Source organism: Tenrec ecaudatus, chromosome 1 (genome assembly GCF_050624435.1).
Source record: "Tenrec ecaudatus isolate mTenEca1 chromosome 1, mTenEca1.hap1, whole genome shotgun sequence".
In the NCBI taxonomy this organism is placed as follows: Eukaryota; Metazoa; Chordata; class Mammalia; order Afrosoricida; family Tenrecidae; genus Tenrec; species Tenrec ecaudatus.
The window spans coordinates 321,176,848-321,197,331 of NC_134530.1; the positions used below are offsets into that span (position 1 = coordinate 321,176,848).

The 20,484-nt window shown below is 46.6% G+C and overlaps 1 protein-coding gene across 1 annotated transcript in view; it reads right to left on the reverse strand.

Moving 5' to 3' along the window:
• The window catches only part of RNF144B (ring finger protein 144B), a 72,098-nt gene that overhangs the window by 9,555 nt on the left and 42,059 nt on the right, over positions 1 to 20,484 (reverse strand). Inside the window, exons 4-6 of the mRNA XM_075533420.1 lie at positions 17,142 to 17,202; positions 4,533 to 4,737; positions 1,304 to 1,448 (exon numbers count right to left, since the gene is read on the reverse strand). Of these exons, the coding sequence (XP_075389535.1) occupies positions 1,304 to 1,448; positions 4,533 to 4,737; positions 17,142 to 17,202 (411 nt within the window). The remainder of the gene's footprint in view (positions 1 to 1,303; positions 1,449 to 4,532; positions 4,738 to 17,141; positions 17,203 to 20,484) is intronic.

The following is a 20,484-nucleotide window of genomic DNA, read 5'->3' on the forward strand; positions in this document are numbered from 1 at the left end:
GAGTTATACTTTCCGAAACCTTACAGAATAGTCCTACCCTGTCATACGGGGTCACTGTGAGTCAGCATTGACTAGAGGGCAGTGGGCTTTGGTCACCCAAGGAAGGAGGCTTAGTAGATGTAGTTGAATGAAATGGAGATGGAGACCTTCAACTGGACTGTTCACGTGGGCCCAGCCTAGTTACATGGGCCATTCGAAGCGGAGGGCCTCTCCCAGCAGTGGTCAGAGAGCAATGTGAGGCTAGAAGATCAGATCAGAGAGCTATGACCTTGCTGCCTTAAGAGGGAGGAAGGACAATAAGCCAAGGAAGGTAGGCAACCTTTGAGCAGTGGTTCTCCCCCTTCCTAATGCCGCGACCCTCTAATAGAGTTCCCTATGCTGTGGTGACCCCCCAAACATAACATTATTTCTGTTGCTACTTCATAACTATAATTTTGCTACTGCTGTGAATCGTCATGTAAAGACCTGATATGCGGGATGTATTTTCATTGTTACAAATTGAACATAATTAAAGCTTGGTGAGAGAACACAAAAACAATATGTATTTATATATTGTGAAATATTTCTTTCTAATGACAAATAAATGAAAGTTTGTCCTGAAACATGGTGTAGCATGGGTAACAGTCTACTCAGGGTACTCGCATGTGGGCGTGTCTGCATGTGGGCGGACCCACCTGGAGAAGATAGAGGAGCGGTGTCTCGGTTCCTAAGACCATGGGAAATAGGTGTTTTCCAATGTTCTTAGGTGACCCTGTGAAAGGGTCGGTTGACCCCCCCAAAGGGGTCGCGGCCCACAGATTGAGAACCACTGCTTTAGAAGCTGGGAAAGCCAAAGAATCCAATTCTCCCCTGAGAACCTCGAGAAGAGAACACAGCCCTGGTAACACCTTGATAGTAGCCTTCTCAGCTGCACAAGGATTACATAATGACTCGTGTGTGTGTGTGTGTGTGTGTGTGTGTGTGTATTGGTGGTCATTTGTGTAAGCTGCAATAGAAATCAATACACTCAGAATCCTTTCCGTAATCCAGTAAGTCAACACCCACGGTGCAGGAAGTGTCCCTGACCCAGAGGCTCGCCTTTAACGCTAAGATGACACACCTACAATCATCCAGAAGGTTTGTAGGTTTCTAAAGAAGCCGGTGTGGGAAGTCTCACTAAGAAAAGGAGTTGCCTTTGGCCAGGCAAATGTCAGCCTGCTCCTTTTAAACCAAAGCCCGTAGGGTACCAGCTGCTGTGTAGACAATGCAGGGGAAGACACCCCCACCCCAAGCCCCAAACAGAAGCCTCCCCCTGGGAACTTACATCCAGGCTCTGCAGGCAGTACCAGCAGAAGGTGTGTTTGCAGTTCTTGCACATCATCTGGGCACAACCTTCGTTGCGTTCGATATAAACCCGGCAAACTGGGCACTGCTTGATAGGGGCTTCTGTGCCCGTCCCGAAGAGGGCCCTAGAAACCAGAAGCGGGAGAAATCGTTAGGGTGGGAGACTGGGAATGCTCGCTAAGAGAAAGCAAGATCTGCAAGGGCACACACAACACAAAGCTCTGAGCAGAGTGGTCGGGACATGATTCATCAAGGTCCTCCAGAAGGTCTCAGAGGAGCCCGTCGGGTGGTGTCGTCAGCAACACTCTGAGCTGCTAACCACAAGGTCAGTGGTTTGAGAGAGACGTGAAGCTGTCGATTCCCATAACACGTTAAGCTCCCGGAAACCCAAGAGGGCAGCTCTACTCTGCTCAACAGACCATGGGAAGAGAATGGAAGCCGACTGGATGGCCATGACTTTGGAGTTGAGAAAGAGAGAGTCCAGAGTCCATGCTGTGACTGTCCCGGGAAGCTAAGGGGCAGGCCGGTCATACACTCCTAGTGATCCCAGCTTAACTTGCTTCCAAGGCAAAAGGGTAGGGTCACCATAGGGGAGACATAGGTCATTAAAGGTTCAGGTCACTCAAAACAAGACTCTCCATTTACCTTTGGTTTCTGAGGGAATTGGGTAAGTTTGACTTTGTATGCAGCTGATTGAACTCATGATTTGGGCAAATTAACAATCACATACAGAGCTTATACAGTCCTAAGCAGGCTCAGGATAATTCCGCAAATTGTCTGTTCGTCACACTACTGGGAAGTGGACAGAAAAACTGGCTTTTGAGACATGTCCAATATCATTGAACAAACACATATACACATTGCTTCATACCGATGTCTAGGCCAGCACAGACTCCCAGCCGGGCCAAAGGAGACAAGCCAGTTCCCTTCAGCATCCTTTTTTGACTCAGGGCAACCTCATGTGTGTCAGAGCAGAGCTGCCTCCCTCGGATGTTCCGTGGCTGACTTTGGGGAAGTAGATGGCCAGGCCTTTCTCCTGAGACCCATCTGGGTAGAGTTGGACCTCCAAAGTTTCAGTTGGCAATTGAGCACACTAACTGTTATGCCTTCACCATGAACTGTGTAGACTGCTCACACTTTCAAGGGGCACAGAACATAAGAAGGGAAACATGTTGGAGGTGGGATTCGGTAGGTTCCAAGGAGCCCTGGGGGTGCAGCGGTTACCCATCGGGCTGCTAACGGAAGGTCGGCAGTGTGGAACTGCCAGTTGCTCTACTGAGAGAGACGGAAGGACGCTCTACTGCTGGAGAGAGCTCCAGTCTCGGAAACTCACAGGGGCAGTCCTAGCCTGTCCTATTGGGTCACTGTGAGTCGGCATCGACTCGACAGCAAAGGGCAACGATGGGTTAGGGGAAGGAGCGGTGAGACAAGAGGTGAGCCCCAGCACTGGGCTATCCTTGAGCTACTGTTGATGAATCCCACCACCCAGGGCACAGAGACATCAAGGTCACACACAGTCACCGACACTGCCAAAGACCTTACACAGTGGTGAAACAACAATAATGATCCTGAACTCACGGCCATCGAGTTCATGCTGACTCACAGCGACCCCCATAGGACAGGGCAGAGCTGCTCCTGAGCGTTTCTGGGACTGGGACTCATTTACAGGAGTAGAAAGCCTTGTCTTTCTCTTGGGGGCAGCTGGTGGTTTCTGACTGCTGACTTTGCGGTTAGCAGCCCAGTGCATAACCACTCCACCACCAGGTCTCCTGAGACAGTGCTAGGGAAGTTACTCCTTTCATCCCCTCCCCCTCTCCTTGTTAAGCAGATGGGAGAACAGACTCTAAGGGGCTAAGTGATTTGCATAGGGTCACAGCTCAAGCCCCTCTCCTTGGGGCTGGTGGTCTTGTCTCTTCTATCCAGAGACCTGACTGAGGTGACAGTCACATGTGAGGACACTGGTTTCAATCTGACCTTGAGGTCACATGGCTTCAATGTGCTCAAGATCTTCCCTCTTGGCTTGGTTGGTATGAGGTTCAGCGGGGCATCATAGCCAGGGAACACTCATATTCCTCCAGGAAAGCTCTACACACATTCAGCCTGTTGGGGGTTTAAACCAGCGAGGAGGCAACACGGGTATCTATTCTTGCTAAGGCAGACTAGCCAACGCTTCAGACAAAGCCAGGGCCCAGCACCACGGTCTCTTGCTCTGGGTCCTCCTGCTTCCGCAAAACACCTGCCTACAAAGAGGTACGGATCCAACTGGGTCTCTCCACAACGAATCTCAACCTTGCTACCCTTTCCAGAGCAGTCTGTAGTCTGAGATACATTCTTTTCATTTGTCACCTAAAGATTCCAGGCTGTTCTATATGGGAGGGCTGCTGGTTCTGTTGCGGTGGCTCTGTTAGTACTCGTATGCTTGGCAATTTCGTCAGACCAGAAAATTATTTCTGCCACGTGCTGTCTGCAAGGACGAAAACCAAGGCATCCCCACAGAGAAGGACATGAGGCTGAGGAAGCACATCGCTGCTCAGAGCTGAGGTGTCCTCCTAAAAACCGGTGTGTCGTGCATGGGGCCTCTCTACCTGAACAAAATTGGATTCAAACACTAACTTCAGCAAGATCTGGAACATTCTCTCTGGAAATATCTAAACTCCTACAATTGCTTCTTTGGGATACTGTGGCCTGAGTTGTGTTAGGGTCTCCATCATGTCTCCCCTCCCAAGGAATTTCTCTAATAAATCTTTCCACTTACATGGTATAAGAAAAAAAGTGTCTTTGGTTAATCTTTACTAGCTGTTCAACAATTCTGAGATGTTTCTCAGGGACACTGTTCGGGGAAATAATCTGTAGAGGCCATCACATGGGGCGTGACGGTCCAGAGACAGAATTTTTGAGAACCATGCAGGAGACCCTGGATTGATTCTTGGCCAATGCACTTCATGCTGCCTATCTGTCTGTGGAGAATCAGGCTGAGCAGGAAGACAGGCCTATGATCTACTTCTGAAAGACCACATGGTGAAAACCCACCGGATCACCGCTGTCTTCTCTGCGATCCAAGCCGGGGGCTTGAGCAAGAGCAGGCAGCATTTCACGCCGTTGTCTGTGGGCTCGTCGTGAGCTGGCTACAGCAACAAGGCACCAGCACAAGCAATCTCCTTCTCTAAGAAGCACGGTGACAATCTCCCGAGCAAAGTCTCCTTCCTTACCCGTGCTCCGTGGGCAGGACGACGGGCTGGCTGTCCCTGCAGGAGACATCTTCATGCCAAGCATCCTTGCAACACGAGCAGAACTTCAGGTGGCAAGAAGGACACTCCACCAGCACAGGCTGCCCCGGCTCACTCGATGCCACATGGCACACCGTCTGGCAGTCAGCGATGGGGCACCAGGTCCGGGAGGGGTCCAGGTGAACCTCTGCAGCACAGAAAGAGAACATGATGGACTAATCCACACCACTTTCCACACGTGTAATTCACTGAGGCTAATTAAATTCTTAAGGTTGTCAGACCACTCTGTGGTTTTCCAAAGTGTTCCACCACCATTAACCTCAACTCAGTCCCCTCGGGCAGAAACAACCCTTTGCCCCTTCTCTCTGCTCTAGAAATACATGTTGATTTCTATAGATTTGCTTAAGGAGCCCTGGTGATGTTGTGGTTTGACATTGGATTGCTAACCCCAAGGGGCAGTAGTTCAAATCCACTGGCTGCTCCCGAGGAAAAAAACTAAAGTTAACTGCTTGTGTAAAGACCTGCAGGCTCGGAAACCCTTTGAGTCAGAATCAACTCGATGGAAGTGGGTTTGGTTTTCTGGTTTTATCCATTGGCTTCACCGGTTCCTGGTGGCGCTGAGGAGGGAGACGAGGCTGGTTGCCCTCGTAAAGGTCTGCCCTCGCAGGAGCCCCGTGCAGGGTCACTATGGGTCAAAATCAGCTTCGTGACAGTGGGGGTTTTGTTTTATACATTTGCTTATTTCATCAAAGTAAGACCATGTAGACTTTGACCTTTTGTGATGAATTGATTTCACCCAGCAGGAGAAAGATGGGGCTGTCTGCTCTGGTAAAGAACTCCAGCCTCAGACCCTCAAGGAGATGTTCTACCCTGGCCTAAAGGGTCACTGTGAGTCGCCGTCCACTCAGTGGCAGTGGCCTGGAGCTTTGGCACGTCACACAGATACTTCTGAGGCTCATGCAGGTTGCAGCATGCATCAGTGTCATCCACAGTCTCTGGAAACCAAAATCTCACCACTGTAAGCTCTCATAGCCACAGCCTACAGCCGATAATCCGCCAAACATGCGCATTATCGGCTCATAAAGGAAATGAACTTGGGGTGGGCAACTATCTTTCTGGTCGAGTGTCCTAACAGTCTTGCTTAGTTTTTCTTTACCTGGTCTCTCCACACAATGGGCCCTTGAAGGGCAACTAAAAACCAACCCAAAGTCTCTGCCAGTGAGTCAATGCTCAACTCTTACAGAGACCCTAGAGGCCAGGGCAGAACTGCCCTGTGCGTTTCCCAAAGGGTAACTGTTTACAGCAGTGGTTCCAACCTTCTTCAGGCAGCAACCCTTTCATCTAGCTCCTCGTGTGGTGGTGACCCCCAACCATCAAATTATTTTCCTTGCTACTTCATCACTGTCATTTTGCTACTGTTATGAATCATCAAGTAAATATCTGACATGCAGGATGTATTTTCATTGTCACAAGTTGAACATAATTAAACATAATTAAAGCAGAGATTAATCACAAAACAATATGCAATTATATTTTTTGAAATATTTATGTTTTCCGATGGTCTTAGGCGGCCCCTGTGAAAGGGTCGTTTCACTCCCAAAGGGGTCACGGCCCACAGGTCGAGAACCACTGGTTTCCAGGCACGGAAAGCACCCATCTGTCTCCTGCAGAATGGCTGGGGGTTTCCACCTGCTAGCCGTGGGGTTACCAGCCCAACGCGTAACCAACTGGCCACCTGAGCTCCTCATCCAGGTACACAGCACTCAGGAAAAGGATGCTGCTTAAGGAGCAGAGGGGGCCTTGGCAAGATTTGAGGTTTAAACCTCTGGGTGGGGGTGGGGGCGGCTCCTGGTTCTTGGGACTAGAAGTCCATGCAGTGTGTAAGAATGGAAATGCACGGGTGGGTTTGCAATGACAGGGGGACTGCCAACGGCAGCCCAAGAGCCATGACCTTAAAAAGACGGGAGGAAGCTTGTTCTTCTTATTACTCTTACCAATAAAAGTTGCTTGGTAGAAGGTTGGACCCACTTGTTCCTGCCAGCTGACTGGGTATTTAGGGTGGCATCATAGCAGAACAATAAAAGGCGATCTGATTCTAGATCTTGACAAACGAAACTCGGGGTGCAGTATAGCCATGATACCCCGTCAAGGGCTTCAGAAAAGAGCGATTTGTCTCATTCAAAGGAGCCTTGACGGTTCAGTAATTAAGCGCTCAGGCGCTAACCGAAGGCAGATGGTTTGAATCCAGGGCTCCAGGGGAGGGATCTGTTGCTCTGTTCCCCAGTGATGACAGCCTCCCGTGTACTTTGAACTGCTATCTGGAAAGAGCATATGTCACCTGGCACAGTAAGGGGCCGTGAAAAAGAGGACGAACGGACACTGTCTGCAACAAGGGGCTCGAATACAACAGCTGTGAGGATTGTGCGGGACCCAGCAAAGCTTTGTTCACTGTGTGTTAGAACTGACTCAGTGGCACACAAACAGCAGCAGCAACATCCTGAGGCTGAAGGTTGAACGGGGGGAGTAGGCTCGAAGGGTAAGTCAGTCGTGGGGCCATGGTCTCATGGGCTGTACTAGTCTCTATAAGACCAGTAAGCCTAAGGTTTTCTTTGTGATTTTGAGATTATTACACAGTTTTCTCCCACTCTAACCAGGACCTTTTATGACGACCCCTTTCCATAGGGTCAGTAATTCATTCTTCTGCTCTTGGGGCTATTGAGGTTGACACCTGTGTGGTTGGTTAGCCCGTGAGCCCAACTATTTCCAAGCATCTTTGATGTTCTTCGTTATTCTTGGCTCCAGATGGAGAGAGAGCGATAGCTGCCCCTTAGGTAGTCACCCATCAGCTTTTAAGACTCCATTTGCTCCTCACCAAAGCAGGATACAGAACACTGTCTTTGGGAACTATGCTATGCCAACTGAGCTTGGCGTCCCCCAAGTCTACGGCCCTGAGCCCCCAGGCCCAGGGACTCAAGTCTCCAAGCCCTGCCAGTAGATAACATCATGATAAAGGGAGAAAAGAGCAAAGCTGTCAAGGGCATCCTTTTGCTTAGATCTAAAATCCCGTTGATTGGACCGATAAATGATAGGTATCATGATAAAGGGAGGAAAGATTGAGGTGATTAAGGATTTCATCTTGCTTGGACTCATAATCAATGTCAATGTTGATGGAAGCAGTAATCAAATGAAATATTGCATTGGGTGAATCTGCACAAGACCTCTTTAATGTGTTGAAGAGAGAGGAGGTCACTTTAAGGATTAAGGTACACCTGACCCATGCCATGTTTGGGTTTCTTTTTTCAATTCCCTCATGTGCAAGTGAGAGTTGGACAATGAAAAGGAAGACCACACAAGAATCGCTGCATTTGAATGTTGGTAAAGACTAAAGTATTGAGAAATGACTGAAGAAAAAAATAAAAAATACCGCATATACTTGAGTGTAAGTCGACCCGAATATGAGCCGAGGCACTTAATTTTACCACAAAAACTGCATTCAAAAATGTGCTGAAAAACTCAGCTTATAAATGAGTATATACGGTACATCCAGAATATTCCTGAGAAGTGAGAGGAGTGATACTTGGTCTCATGTGCTTTGGACATGTTATCAGAAGTGACCAGTCCCTGGAAAAGGACATCATGCTTGATCAAGGGGATGGTCAGGGAGGAAGGGGGAAGCTGCGGAAGGAGATGGAGTCACACAATGGCTGCAACAATGGGATCACGCCTAACGAGGGGAGGACCTGGCAGGACCGGGCAGTGTTTCGTGTCACTGTAAGTGGACACCTAACAACAACAACAACAATAACAACAACGACTTCCTCTGGGAAGGAGCCCTGACAGCAAAACACTTAAGCACTGGCCTGAGGAGGGTGGAGGTTGGAACACACCCATGGCAGCTTTGCAGGAGGATGACTAGGTGGTCTGCTTTCATACAGATCACGACCCAGAACACCCACCGGGCCAGGTCTACGGGGTCAACCATGAGTTGGAACCACATAAAAAGTGTCTCACAATAGCACCCATTAATTGAAGTGGCTTTTTACAGGCAGTGACAAGTTTCAACAGTCCTAGAGATAAAGCACTTTCTGTGGGTTGGCTCACAGTGAGAAAGAGAACATTCCCATGGATTTAAAATCATAGGACCTGAGAGCCTGGTGTGAACTTGCGGGTTCAACCTCTCACAGCTTTATGACCTCAGGGCCACCACTCACTGGACAATGTGTTTTTAATATTGTGCGTGGGATAAATGCCTAACTGGCAGAAGCATGTCTCACTACCAAATTGTAGAGATTGATGTTGCTCTGGAAAAACATGGAATGAGATTAGAGACAGCTCTATACCTCAGTTGGAGAAATTGTTCTCCCTCCAGTTTTGTCCAATGCTTCCTACCTATCGAGTTCGTCTCTCGGTCTTTGGTCTGTTGTCTCGCTTGGCAATTGTCCGTTGCTCTCTTTTATTTACATATTTTATAAGCTTGCCTGCTATGTCTTTGTCTTCATCTGAGTTTTTGTGGGCAGGAGAAGTATTCTCAATAGGAATGGCTCCACTTACACAACACAAGGAAACACCATTTGGCATTGGTTGGTGAAGCTCTGAATCCACGTTCCACTCGCTGTGAGTTTCCACTGGCTGCTACTTGGTCCGTGGCTTGCCTTTCTGTGTCAAGCTTCCAATATTAACAAACAAGAGGCAGTGCGAAGTCTAACATGTGTTAGTGATCACCGCTGCACTTTCTAATGGTTTTCAAAGCACTTGCCTGATGAGTAACACGAGGATTTTGCTTGTTTCCTAATTTTGGAATTTTTTTCTGCCCCTAAAGAGTTAGTTTTTCTTTTTAAATCAGGTTAAAACCCAAACCAACCTTCCTGCCCGCGAGCTGATGCTGACTCATAGTAATCCTGTAGGACAGAGGAGAACCGTGCCTGTGAGTTGCTGCAACTGGAACTTTTTAAAAATCCTTTTTTTGGGGCTTGTACAACTCTTATCACAATCCACACATCCATCCATCGTGTGTCAAGCACTTTTGTACGTTTCTTGCCCTCATCATTCGCAAAACATTTGCTTTCTTCTTGAGCCCTTGGTATCAGCTCATTCCCCCCCTCTCCTTCCCTGCGCCCCGCTTCCTCATAAACCCTTGATCATTTATAAATTATTATTATTTTGTCATATCTTACACTGTCTGACGTCTGCCTTCACCCACGTTTCTGTTACCCATCCCCCAGGGAGGAGGTTATATGTAGATCCCTGTAATCAGTTCCCCCTTTCTACCCCACCTTCCCTCCACCCTCCTGGTATCACCACTCTCACCACTGGTCCTAAAGGGATCATCTGTCCTGGCTTCCCTGTGTTTCCAGTTCCTATCTGTACCAGTGTACATCCTCTGGTCTAGCCAGATTTATAAGGTAGAATTGGGATCATGATAGTGGGGGGGGGGTTGCGGGGTGGGGGAAAGAAGCATTTAAGAACTAGAGGAAAGTTGTATGTTTCATCGTTGCTACACTGCACCCTAACTGGCTTGTCTCCTCCCTGAGACCCTTCTATAAGTGGATGTCCAGTTGCCCACAGATGGACTTTGGGTCCCCACTCTGCACTCCCTCTCAGTCACAATGATATGATTTTTTGATCTTTGATGCCTGACACCTGATCCCTTTGACACCTTGTGATCACACAAGCTGGTGTGCTTCTTCCATGTGGGCTTTGTTGCTTCTCAGCTAGATGGTCACTTGTTCACCTTCAAGACTGTAACTCTTTATGGGAGTAGAATGCCCATAAAGGAGTGGCTGGTGGTATTGAACTGCTGACCTTGAGGCCAAGCAGCCCAAATACCAGGTTAAACCTATCCATTTGTAATTCTTAAATATTTTTCCTATGTACATGACCTGGTTGTCTTTATTATAACTAAGGGTTGCTTCGGTTTCTTGGTAGGTTAATTGGTCTCTTCTTCAAGATGAGGGGCTTCCAAAAGCTAGTGGGAAAAGATGAAAATATCCTAAAAATTTTCCATGAATCTTTTTGGAAGACCCCCCTGTATACATAGTACTGTGGAGTGGTGACAATAAGTAAATAGAATAAACCAAACTCCTGGCTGTAAGCTCACTGCAATTCATGGCAGCCTCATATGTTATAATGTCAACTGAGCTTCATAGGGTTTTCATGTAACCTTTTCAAGAGCCGATCACTAGGCCATTCTTTCGTGGCCTGGCTGGGAGATTTCAAACCACCGATCTTTTGGTCAGTAGGCAAGAACAAATCGTCTGTCCTACCTGAGGGCCTGGTAGTGGGTAGGAATGCTCATAAATGGTTTCAAAGCCACGCTGTTCTTCTACAATAGGACTCGGTCTATGAACTGTTAGGCTAACTCTACAGCATTCATTCTTGCATCCAACATGTGCCTAATCATGTACTGGTTTAGCTATGCTGCACTAGGAGTCAGAATTGGGAGTTTATAGCAAGGCTTCTTTTATTTAGTCTTCACCTTCTGGATCTGGCTCTTAGAGCTTCATCTCATTCTTTCTTGTTTGCCCTTCATTAAATGCTCCTACTCCGCTATTTATTTAAAGTCCCAAAGCATTCATTTTACCTCCCGCCAAACATCCCTGTATAATGACTTGGCTTCTTCTCCAAGTGGCTGCTCTTTTGAAGGCCGTGGAATGCATAATGACCTTCTCACCAGACTTTTACCTTCTTTCTTGTCTTTTTTTACGCCTCTCTGCTCTCATTAGTCATTCCTCTTCGGACTTCCTGGTCACAAGCCTGCTCCTAGCTGTGGTGGGGGGTTTCTTTCCTTCTGGTGTTGTGCTTGCCTTTCTTATGTTCGGCAGTCAGTGTGTGGCCAAGTGGTTGGCTTCCTAAGCGCTTCCATGTTTCCTGATGCGGCTGAGCTTTCGCCTCCGTTTCATGCTGCCTCTAACTTTGCAGCAGTTCTTCCTCATTGACCTGTGTTGGGGGGTTATTTGGTTGTGTTGGGTGGTAATTGCAGTAGATTGATATGTGAACAGAACACTTGCCTCTTCTAGAATCACCATCTGTTGACCAGTTTTACAACAGCGCCCCCTGGATGGCTTACCCTCCCCCTGGAAAGGTGAAGGGTCTGCAAGAAAGGACTGAACGTCCGTTTTCCAGCATCATTTGACCTTATTGGCTCAGATTCTTCAAGAAAGTATTATATCTACTTGTTATTGGGGGTCCCAGAGTTCATTCTGGTGCTAGTGACAATGCCGCACACCGCATAACCGCCCGCGAGGGGTTCCAGGCTGTTCTCTCGATGGGAGTGAACCACTAGGTTGTTTCTAGAACCGCTGAGTGCTTTAGCCATTGTGGCACCGGGGATTCTAGGTCCTTCGGATACAACGCTAATCCCTTAAACAGGCTAGCCTGTCCGTTCTCTCTAATAGAGTGCACCTCTAGCCTGCCTTCTCTGACCACCTCCCTAGGAAATTGCAGCTGCTGCTTTAAGGAAAGGCGATCCCTGCGGCGATAGTAGGAATTACAATCCATTTAACAGCACCCTCATAATGTAGTGTAGCGATAGCTATTTCAGTCAGAAAAAAAGGCCTGATCAATCCCATCCCCATCGTTGAATCACAAGCTCCGGATCATTACGACGACTATTGCCAGGTCTTCGGGAAACAGGGTTGGACTAGGTAAGCCCCAAACTGGTCTGCAACCTTTGGGAAGGCTGGAAACACTTCCAATGTGAATAGTTGTCAGCTGCTTTTCTTTTCCCCATTTTATTGTAATTTTGGTGAAGATAGACACAGCAAAAGGAGCTCCAATTCGACAGTTTCTCCGTAAACGGCTGAGTGACGGCGGTACCTTCTAGACATCCTGCCTCCATTCTCAGTGTTCCTGGTCTGCTTCTTTGACTCCCATAAATTCCATCTCCCTGCTCCCTACCCTTCTCATCTAGCCTTCAAACTAACCGCTCTCCATTTGCTCTCAGGAGAAGTCGCTTGGAAGAGTGAAATGCTCAAGGCAGGGGTGGGGTGGGTGGGGATGGGGGAGGGGCATTCCTTTCTTTTTGCACTAATCTGCTGTTTAGTTAAAACTTGGATTCGGTGTCCCCAAGTATTTACATATATCATTTATTTTATTTGTGGTGGTGGTGGTGGGAAAATATACCGCAAAATAGACACCGCGGCTGCAGTTTCCACACGTGTCATTGGATAATGACTACAAGCTTTGCCTTGTGTGATCTTCACACCCTCCTCTTCCGAGTTGTCCCTCCCTCATTAATATAAACTCACCGATGCCCTAAGGATCTGCTGTCCATCTGACTACGGGTCCATTTTAAAAGAACACAGTGCTCAAAGCCGACACTGTTAAATAGCTCCGCAGACTACCATTTGGTTTTATGAAGGCCTTAGAGAATAGTTTTGGCTTCGTCATTTCTGCAGTTCATCCGTGGGTCCACAAACTCTGGATTCCATGAGTCACAACCTCAAGGTTCAGAGAGCACTGGGCTTCCCCTTGTCCCAATAGGTCCAGTGAGCTAGCTTCTTTGAGAATTTGAAGTTCGCTCCACATTTTCATTCAGCTATCTGGAGAGCCATTCTGGTTCTGGAATATTCTTCAGCTAGTCTGAGAGGCGTCCCTTTGATGGCCACCTCTGGCTGGACATATTTCCTGGAGCAGATACTAATCCTGATCCACTTGGTTGCAGTGCATCTGAACTAAGTGCAGAAGACCTTTGCTCCTTGAGACAGCGTTAAGCAAATGAACACTGGCAGAATTAGAGCAGCATTCGGCCATAAAAGTTAAAGCACTATTTTATTTGTGTTGGCAATTAAATTAGCCTGTGTGCATGTGTTTTCCATCATAATAAAAATTCACATTGTGTCCTCTTTTGGCACAGCTTCGCAGGCGTGGAGGATGGCAGGAAAACGATACTTAGGGGACTATACAACCGGATAAAAAGCAAACTTCAATCGATGTATTATACTGACTGCATCAGGGAGTAGGGCCCAGGGTCTTAAATTCATTTTTTTTCAACGTCAACCTGGAAACAGAAATGTTCATTACATTCCACGGTTGTTTTCTTTTCTCTGAAAGTTTCTGTTTCCCAATAGTTGTCAGAATGCAGAAGTGAGAAAAGGGCATTTCTTCCCTTCCATAATTTGCATGGGGCCAAGCCAAGCCTTTGGACCAAAGAGTCAGAGGACTTCCAAAATCCATTCTATTTCCCATGAGTGGAATCCAGTTTCAGTCTGTGGCTTTGGTCTAGTGTATTAATGTCACAATAAATCACCTCACAGTCATGTGCATATTAAAGTGTGGAGGACACAGTTTGTTGTGGGGGCTGATGGATGCAAGCTCCTGGTTTCTCTTGGTCTAGATGTCTCCAAGTTTTCCCTCCCTTCTTAAAGCTTCATCGTGCCTTCAGCACCAGCCATGCAGGTGGAATCAGCTGGATGTGCCTGGGCTCACATTCTTTCTTCTTATGAGCAGTATTTGGGTGGGGGTGGGGTGGGAAATTCAACCTGAGAGTTTGTAGAGAATTGTGCCTTTTGTTTATCTCTGCATAATTGTGTTTCCTAATCAAAAGCCAGGAGGCAGAAGGAAATGCACAGTAATAGAAATAAAATTAATAGAGCCTGTGGGAGCTCTACTTTCCCTCAAATGCCTCTCTGGTCATCGGGCCCTCCACTGGAGTCTGTTCAGCACCATGGCAACATGCAGGCCTCCCCAGGCAACCAGGTGGTGGCGGTGCCTGGGGTGCATGGACTGGGAATCAAACCAGAGGTCCAGCATGGAAGCTGAGAATCGGACCACTGAGCCACCGCTGCCAGGACCTCCCACGCTCCCTCTTTCCAATGCTAGACGCCGGATACGGGCTGTCATTAGGGCTGTCCCCCCCCCCCTTTAGTCGTCTGTTCCCATGGTCCTTCAGTTCTTTCTCGTTTGATCCCACTGTACCTCATCTAGCACGGGAGTCGGCGAACTGGCTCAGGAGCCATGGGCAGCTCCTCGGGGATGTACATGTGGCTCGGAAGGGAAATCGACAAGTTGTGACGGCTATGACTCAGATTACAGCGATTTCAATTGCTTGTAAAAATTTTATTCATGGCTCGAAAAATTTGTTAAATGTGTGAGGGACAAGATCGACTCTTCTCTCTCCCTGACCCAAGCACACTCCTGGGTCAAGCAAAGTAGGAAATGGCAAGTTTTTACTTCCTGAATTAAGTCATGTTTGATTAAAAAGGGAAATGTTAAGCTTATAAACTGGGGGGAAAATTGTGGAAAGTTAAGCTTAAAAACTGGGGGGAAATTTTTTTTCTCTTTATAACCATCCTATGTATTCTTTAATTCTACTGTTAAGAGCTAGTCTTAAATATTATCGATACTTTCATTTCTATTATCTTGTGGGACAGCTGTCACTTGTTACATTGCTCATTGGAGTTTTTCACTTTTGTGTTTGTTTTAAACAGCGCTTTCCCTTTGGTCCTATGATGAGTCTAGGAAGCCACAGCTCTTTTTTTAATCATTATATGCCCAAGGTGTCTTAAAAACTGAAACCATCCAGCTGTTGAAGGAATAGGTGTCTGCCTGATTTACGATCTTCTAATTACAGAAGTCTGGCCTAAAGATGTTTGAAGTAATCCAAACTAGAGTGAAAACTGAGCCTTAGCCATGACTTGAGTTCTAGGAAGAAGTAAAATATGGGGGGCATCTAGGATGATACGTGGCATTCTATCCTTAGAATGAAGCCAAAGAGACACTCACATCCAGAGAAGAGAATTGTGGGCAGAAAATGAGAGAAGACAACGGCTTTCACATAGAAGATCGAGTTACAAGAAGAATTCCAAACACTTGTACATGACGGATTGGGAAGCATTTCCTAAACGTGACTACAGAGATATCAGTTATGGCTTTTCGAGAATTTTTGTCCTTTTCTTTAAATAAGTTGGGTAGTATAAGCTTCAAGAAGGATAAGCTATAGGTCAGAGATTTACAGAGGATCTTGGATAGGAATGTATATTATTGTTGAATAGAAAACTGCTCTATAAGCTTTCCCCAAATCACAATAAAAAGCCCCCAAAAAAAGTTTGGAGGAAAATTGCTTTTCCCTACTTCTCAGAAAAACATACGATGTAATTCAAGAATATATTAGGATATGACAAGGAAAACAGCTCTTCAAAAAGATCTATCAGAGGTCAAAAGGGAGCAAAAATCCTACAAATAAATGGGCACGATAGATGGCTACTATACAAATGACCAAATCCAAAAGCTGGAGGAAAATGAATGTAATGAATTTACAGCAAACACACTCTCTTGGCCCTCACTGTGATCCTCGGCACCCAGGCATTACAAGGGAGAAACACTCGGCTAGAATTCAGAAGGTCAGTGGTTAGAAACTACCTGTGACTCCATGGGACAAAAGACCCAGCGAACTGCTCCAATAAACACTGCAGCCAAGGGAACCGAATGGAGCACTCTACTCTGCCCTGCAGGGTTGCTACTAGGCTAAAATGATTCCGTGCACACAGCAGCAACAACGTTGGAAGGACAAGTGTACTACGTTATAAAGAGCAATACAAACACCTAGTGACTTCACGAGGTGGGGGAAATAATGGTAAGCTCTATTTAGAGAGTCATTGCTCTGTTATGTTTTTAAAAGGGTTTTTCAAAATTTATTAGAAGGTGGACCATGGGAATACTAAATCAAACAACAGAAACAATTCAATTCGAATTCATGGTGCCCTCATGGGGCAAACCTGTGCCACGTGCTTTCTGAGACTGTGGCTCTTCCCAGGAGCAGTGTCACCATTCACCCAACGTGTGGCTGGAGGTGAGCAGCCCAGTGCTGACTCCACTGGGCCACTAGGGCTCCCTGGATCGGGAGAAGGAAGGGATAGGCACCTGGGCCGCTGATGTCGGGTGGTGTCAAACTGATTCCGACTCAGGGTAAACCTGTCACCTAGGATTTTCTTAATATTCGCGGAGTAGGAGCTCTGGTGGCATAATAGTTATGTGTCTGGCTGATAACAGCTAGGTCAGCAGTTTGACACCACTAGCCACTCTGCAGGAGCAAAATGAGGCTTCCTACTCCCGTAAAGAGTCACAGTCACGGGAACCCACCAGGGCAGTTCTCCCCTACCCTAAAGGGCTGCCAGGAGTCAAAATGGACTCCACATAGTGACTTTTTTGTTTGTTTGATTTGTAACCTTCGTGAGAAGCAAGATCACCAGCATTTTCTCCCGGGGGGCAACTGGGTAGGTTGAGCTTCCAGCCTTTCCAGAAGCAGCTGAGAGCATACACGGTGGCACCACCAGAGTTCCGAAACGCCTTTTGTCTCAGCGTGATTGCTACACCGCCCGTGTTTTGCAGAAGTCTTCCACTTGAGCCAAATGAAAAAGACCAAAGAACAACCTAAGGACAGTTCTAGTTCCTGCTGGTCTGCATTTTTCTGGCTGCGGCCTGTGGAGTTGGCATTCCGCTCTATGTTGCAATCCCTGCTTTCCCCTTCTCAGGGTGCCCCTGTGACTGTGTTGACAGCCCACAGTGGCTTCCGTCTTCCATGCAGGCCAGTGTAAGGATGACCGAGGTGCAGGCACCTGAAGCATCCGGGTGAAAGGGAGAGTGCTTACTTACCTCGTTCAAACTTTAACCGCTGATAAAGCTGGAACTGATCCACGGGCACCAAACAGGCAATCTGCAAGCAGAGACATCAGAAAGAAGGGACTTCAGTTGTCACGTGGCTTTGAGTTGGGCTGGCATGATTTCTTTCTCTTGCTTGGTTAACTCTGACCCCTTCCTATCAGTGTTTTTGCACACATTTCTTTTTCTCCAGTATGTTCTGCTCCTGCAGCAATGAGTCGCAAGCCCCCATTCCTCTGCCATGGCAGGATTCATGCTGAAGACAGTCACAGAACTAACTGATCACCTCCCATCCTCTTGTCAGCAGCACCTCCCACCCTCCCAGTGCAGGGGGGAAAGGTCAGCGATCCATCCCAGAACAAACTCTCCAAACCAAACTTACTGCCATTGAGTTGATGACTCATAGTGATCCTATAGGACAGGGTAGAACTACCCCTGTGAGTTTCTGAGACTGTAGCGGTTTACAGAAGTAGAAAGCCCCATCTTTCTCCCAACGAGCAGCTGGTGGCTTCGAACTGCTGACCTTATAGATAGCAGCCCATCCCATAACCACTCCTCCTCCTCTGAAAGAAGTCACTGAACACCTTCTGAACACAGCTCTACTCCAACACACGTTATCATCAAACTCAACAGCAACTGGCTAGCTTTGGGTCTGGTTGTCCAAGATGAGACAACACAGTGTTATTATTTGATTTCCTGAATTATTCGGTGCACATATGAAAGATGCTACTTTCTTTCTATATTCCATTAAGAACACTCTTTTAAAGGCTATGGTTCGAGCTTTACAGCCATGTAACACTAAGATCAAGCAGACCGTTCCTTTGGAATGGTGAAAGCTCCATTTGCTTTGTCACCTAGGAGATGGTATCTTCTAAGGCAAGTAAAAGTCTTTTTCTTTCCCCACCCCTGGTAAAAGCCACTTCAGCAGGCTGCTGAATCTTGACTATCTTACATCGTTCATTTATGTCCTATTAGAAAAACATATGCCAAAAACATGTCAGGTGGCCAGAATGCTATTTCCACTACAGATGGAGGTATAAGCTGAACATTGACCTACAAAGATTAGTGATGTGGATCTAACTGAAATAGCAATTAAAATCAGTAAATGTTAATTGCTCATAAACTGCCATTCTACAAATATCAAAGTAATTCCGCTGAAGTCAACATGAAACTACATTAATGTTGATGAAAAGATTTACATGTTTCCGATGTGAACAAGGAGGTCGTAATGGAGACCCAAAGTCTATCTGTAGACAACTGGACGTTCCCTTACAGAGGGGTCTCGGGGGAGACGAGCCAGTCAGGGTGCAGTATAACAATGATGAAACATACAGCTTTCCTCTAGTTCTTTAATGCTCCCCCACCCCCACTACCATGACCCCAGTTCTACTTACAAATCCGGCTAGACCAGAACATTTAGACTGGCACAGGTAAGAGCTCTGGACACATGGAATCCAGGACAGGTAAACCCCTCAGGACCAATAAGGAGAGTAATGATACCATGAGGGTAGAGGAAAAGTGGGGAGAAGAGGGGAGAAAGGGGGAACCAATCACAATGATCGACATATAAACCGCCTCCCTCCCCATTTTCCCCAGGGGGACGAACAACAGAAACGTGGGTGAAGGGAGAGAGCGGATGGTGTAAGATATGAAAATAATAATATTCTATAATTTATCAAAGGTTCACAAGGGTAGGAGGAAGGGGGAGGGAGGGGAAAAAATAAGAGCTGATACCAAGGGCTCAAGTAGAAAGAAAATGTTTTGAAAATGATGATGGCAACATATGTACAAAAGTGCTTGATGCAATTGATTTTTTGGATTGTTGTAAGAGCTGTAAAAGCCGCCAAGAAAATGATTTATTAACAACAATAAATAAATAAATAAATCAAAGATTTATATGTGGGAAAAATGAACGGATTTGATATTATGCTTCCTGACATGCGGAGAGGCGCCCTGGTGGCAATGTGGTGGTTACATGTAGGGCCACTAACCTCAAGGTCACCAGTTCAAAACCACCAGCTTCTCCACAGGACAAAGAGGAGTCTCTCTACTTCTGTAAGTACTTATTGTCTCAGAACCCACAGGGGCAGTTCAACCCTGTCCTATATGGTTACTATGATCCAGAGTCGATTTGATGGCAGTAGGTCTGATTCTTTTCTTTTTTTTCCCCCCTTTTGGACCTTCAGCAAGTTGATACAGGATCTAATCTTAGCCTTAACAATTTCAACTCTCAAGTATTATTATTTTCCACCACAGTTTCTTTCTCCAGCGAGAAGAAAAAATGTTGCATTTTCATCAGTTAACTTAAATGGAACCTAGTGGTGCAGCAGGCTACACATTGATTGAGCCGCTAACTGCACGGTCTACGGTTCGAATCCACCAGCCGCTCCTTATGGGAAAGGTAAGGCTACCTCATCCAGTAAAGACGTAAAGACCTGGGACTCTAAAGGCAGTCCTCTGCTGTCCTACAGGGTCACCGCCACTGCATCGACGATTTACTGAAATCGTTGTAAAAGTCATTATCCTGGAAGTCAGCGCTGGACACCTTGCTGGTATCCCACCTGGACATCGGTTCTGCAGAGTTGGAGACAGAATTTGGAGGCAGGGGAAGGATGGGGGGCACCAAGGTCTAAAGAGTTCAGTTCCTGCCGGTCACTGACTATGGTGGAACAAACAACTTAAGGCCACTTAAAGGTGCTTGAGGAGCTCATGAGGTAAACCCTGAGACGTCTTTAACTATTTGTAAAAATCCCCAAAGCTGTTTGAGATCTACTGTTCTCTAGAAGAACATGCTATGCTCATTTTGCCCCCATCTAAAAGCATTTGTGGACTGAAGAGGATCTTCAAACGCGCTGAGTTAGCCCCTAACATCATGGGTTTGGGATCAATGCCTCGAGATTTATCTAACACCTAAGTCAAATTCTGCTTAGAGAAGACAAAGCATGCTGAGGTAAAAAATGTGCTTGACACTGATGAGATGCTAATGAGAAGATGACAGAAATTAATGCAGCCAAAAGTCAGAACAGCAGTGACAGATGTTCAATTTTAAGTTCAAAAGATGCATTTCATTCAGAGTTCGTGTTTCTGCCGGTAAGAAAAGCATGGGCCGCTGGTATGTCTTCATCTCTTATTTCTTTCTTCTACCAATTCATTTACAGGACAAAGGTCTATATGGAAGTAAGTTTTAACAATACAAAAAAATCAAACAAACCCCCAAAACTCAACACATGGTGGTATTGAACTTTGTGATCATAAAACCAAAGTTAAGGTGGCCTGGGTACACACTATTCTCTCCCCGAGTTCCCTCAATTCACACCGGCCTCTCCACTACATACTC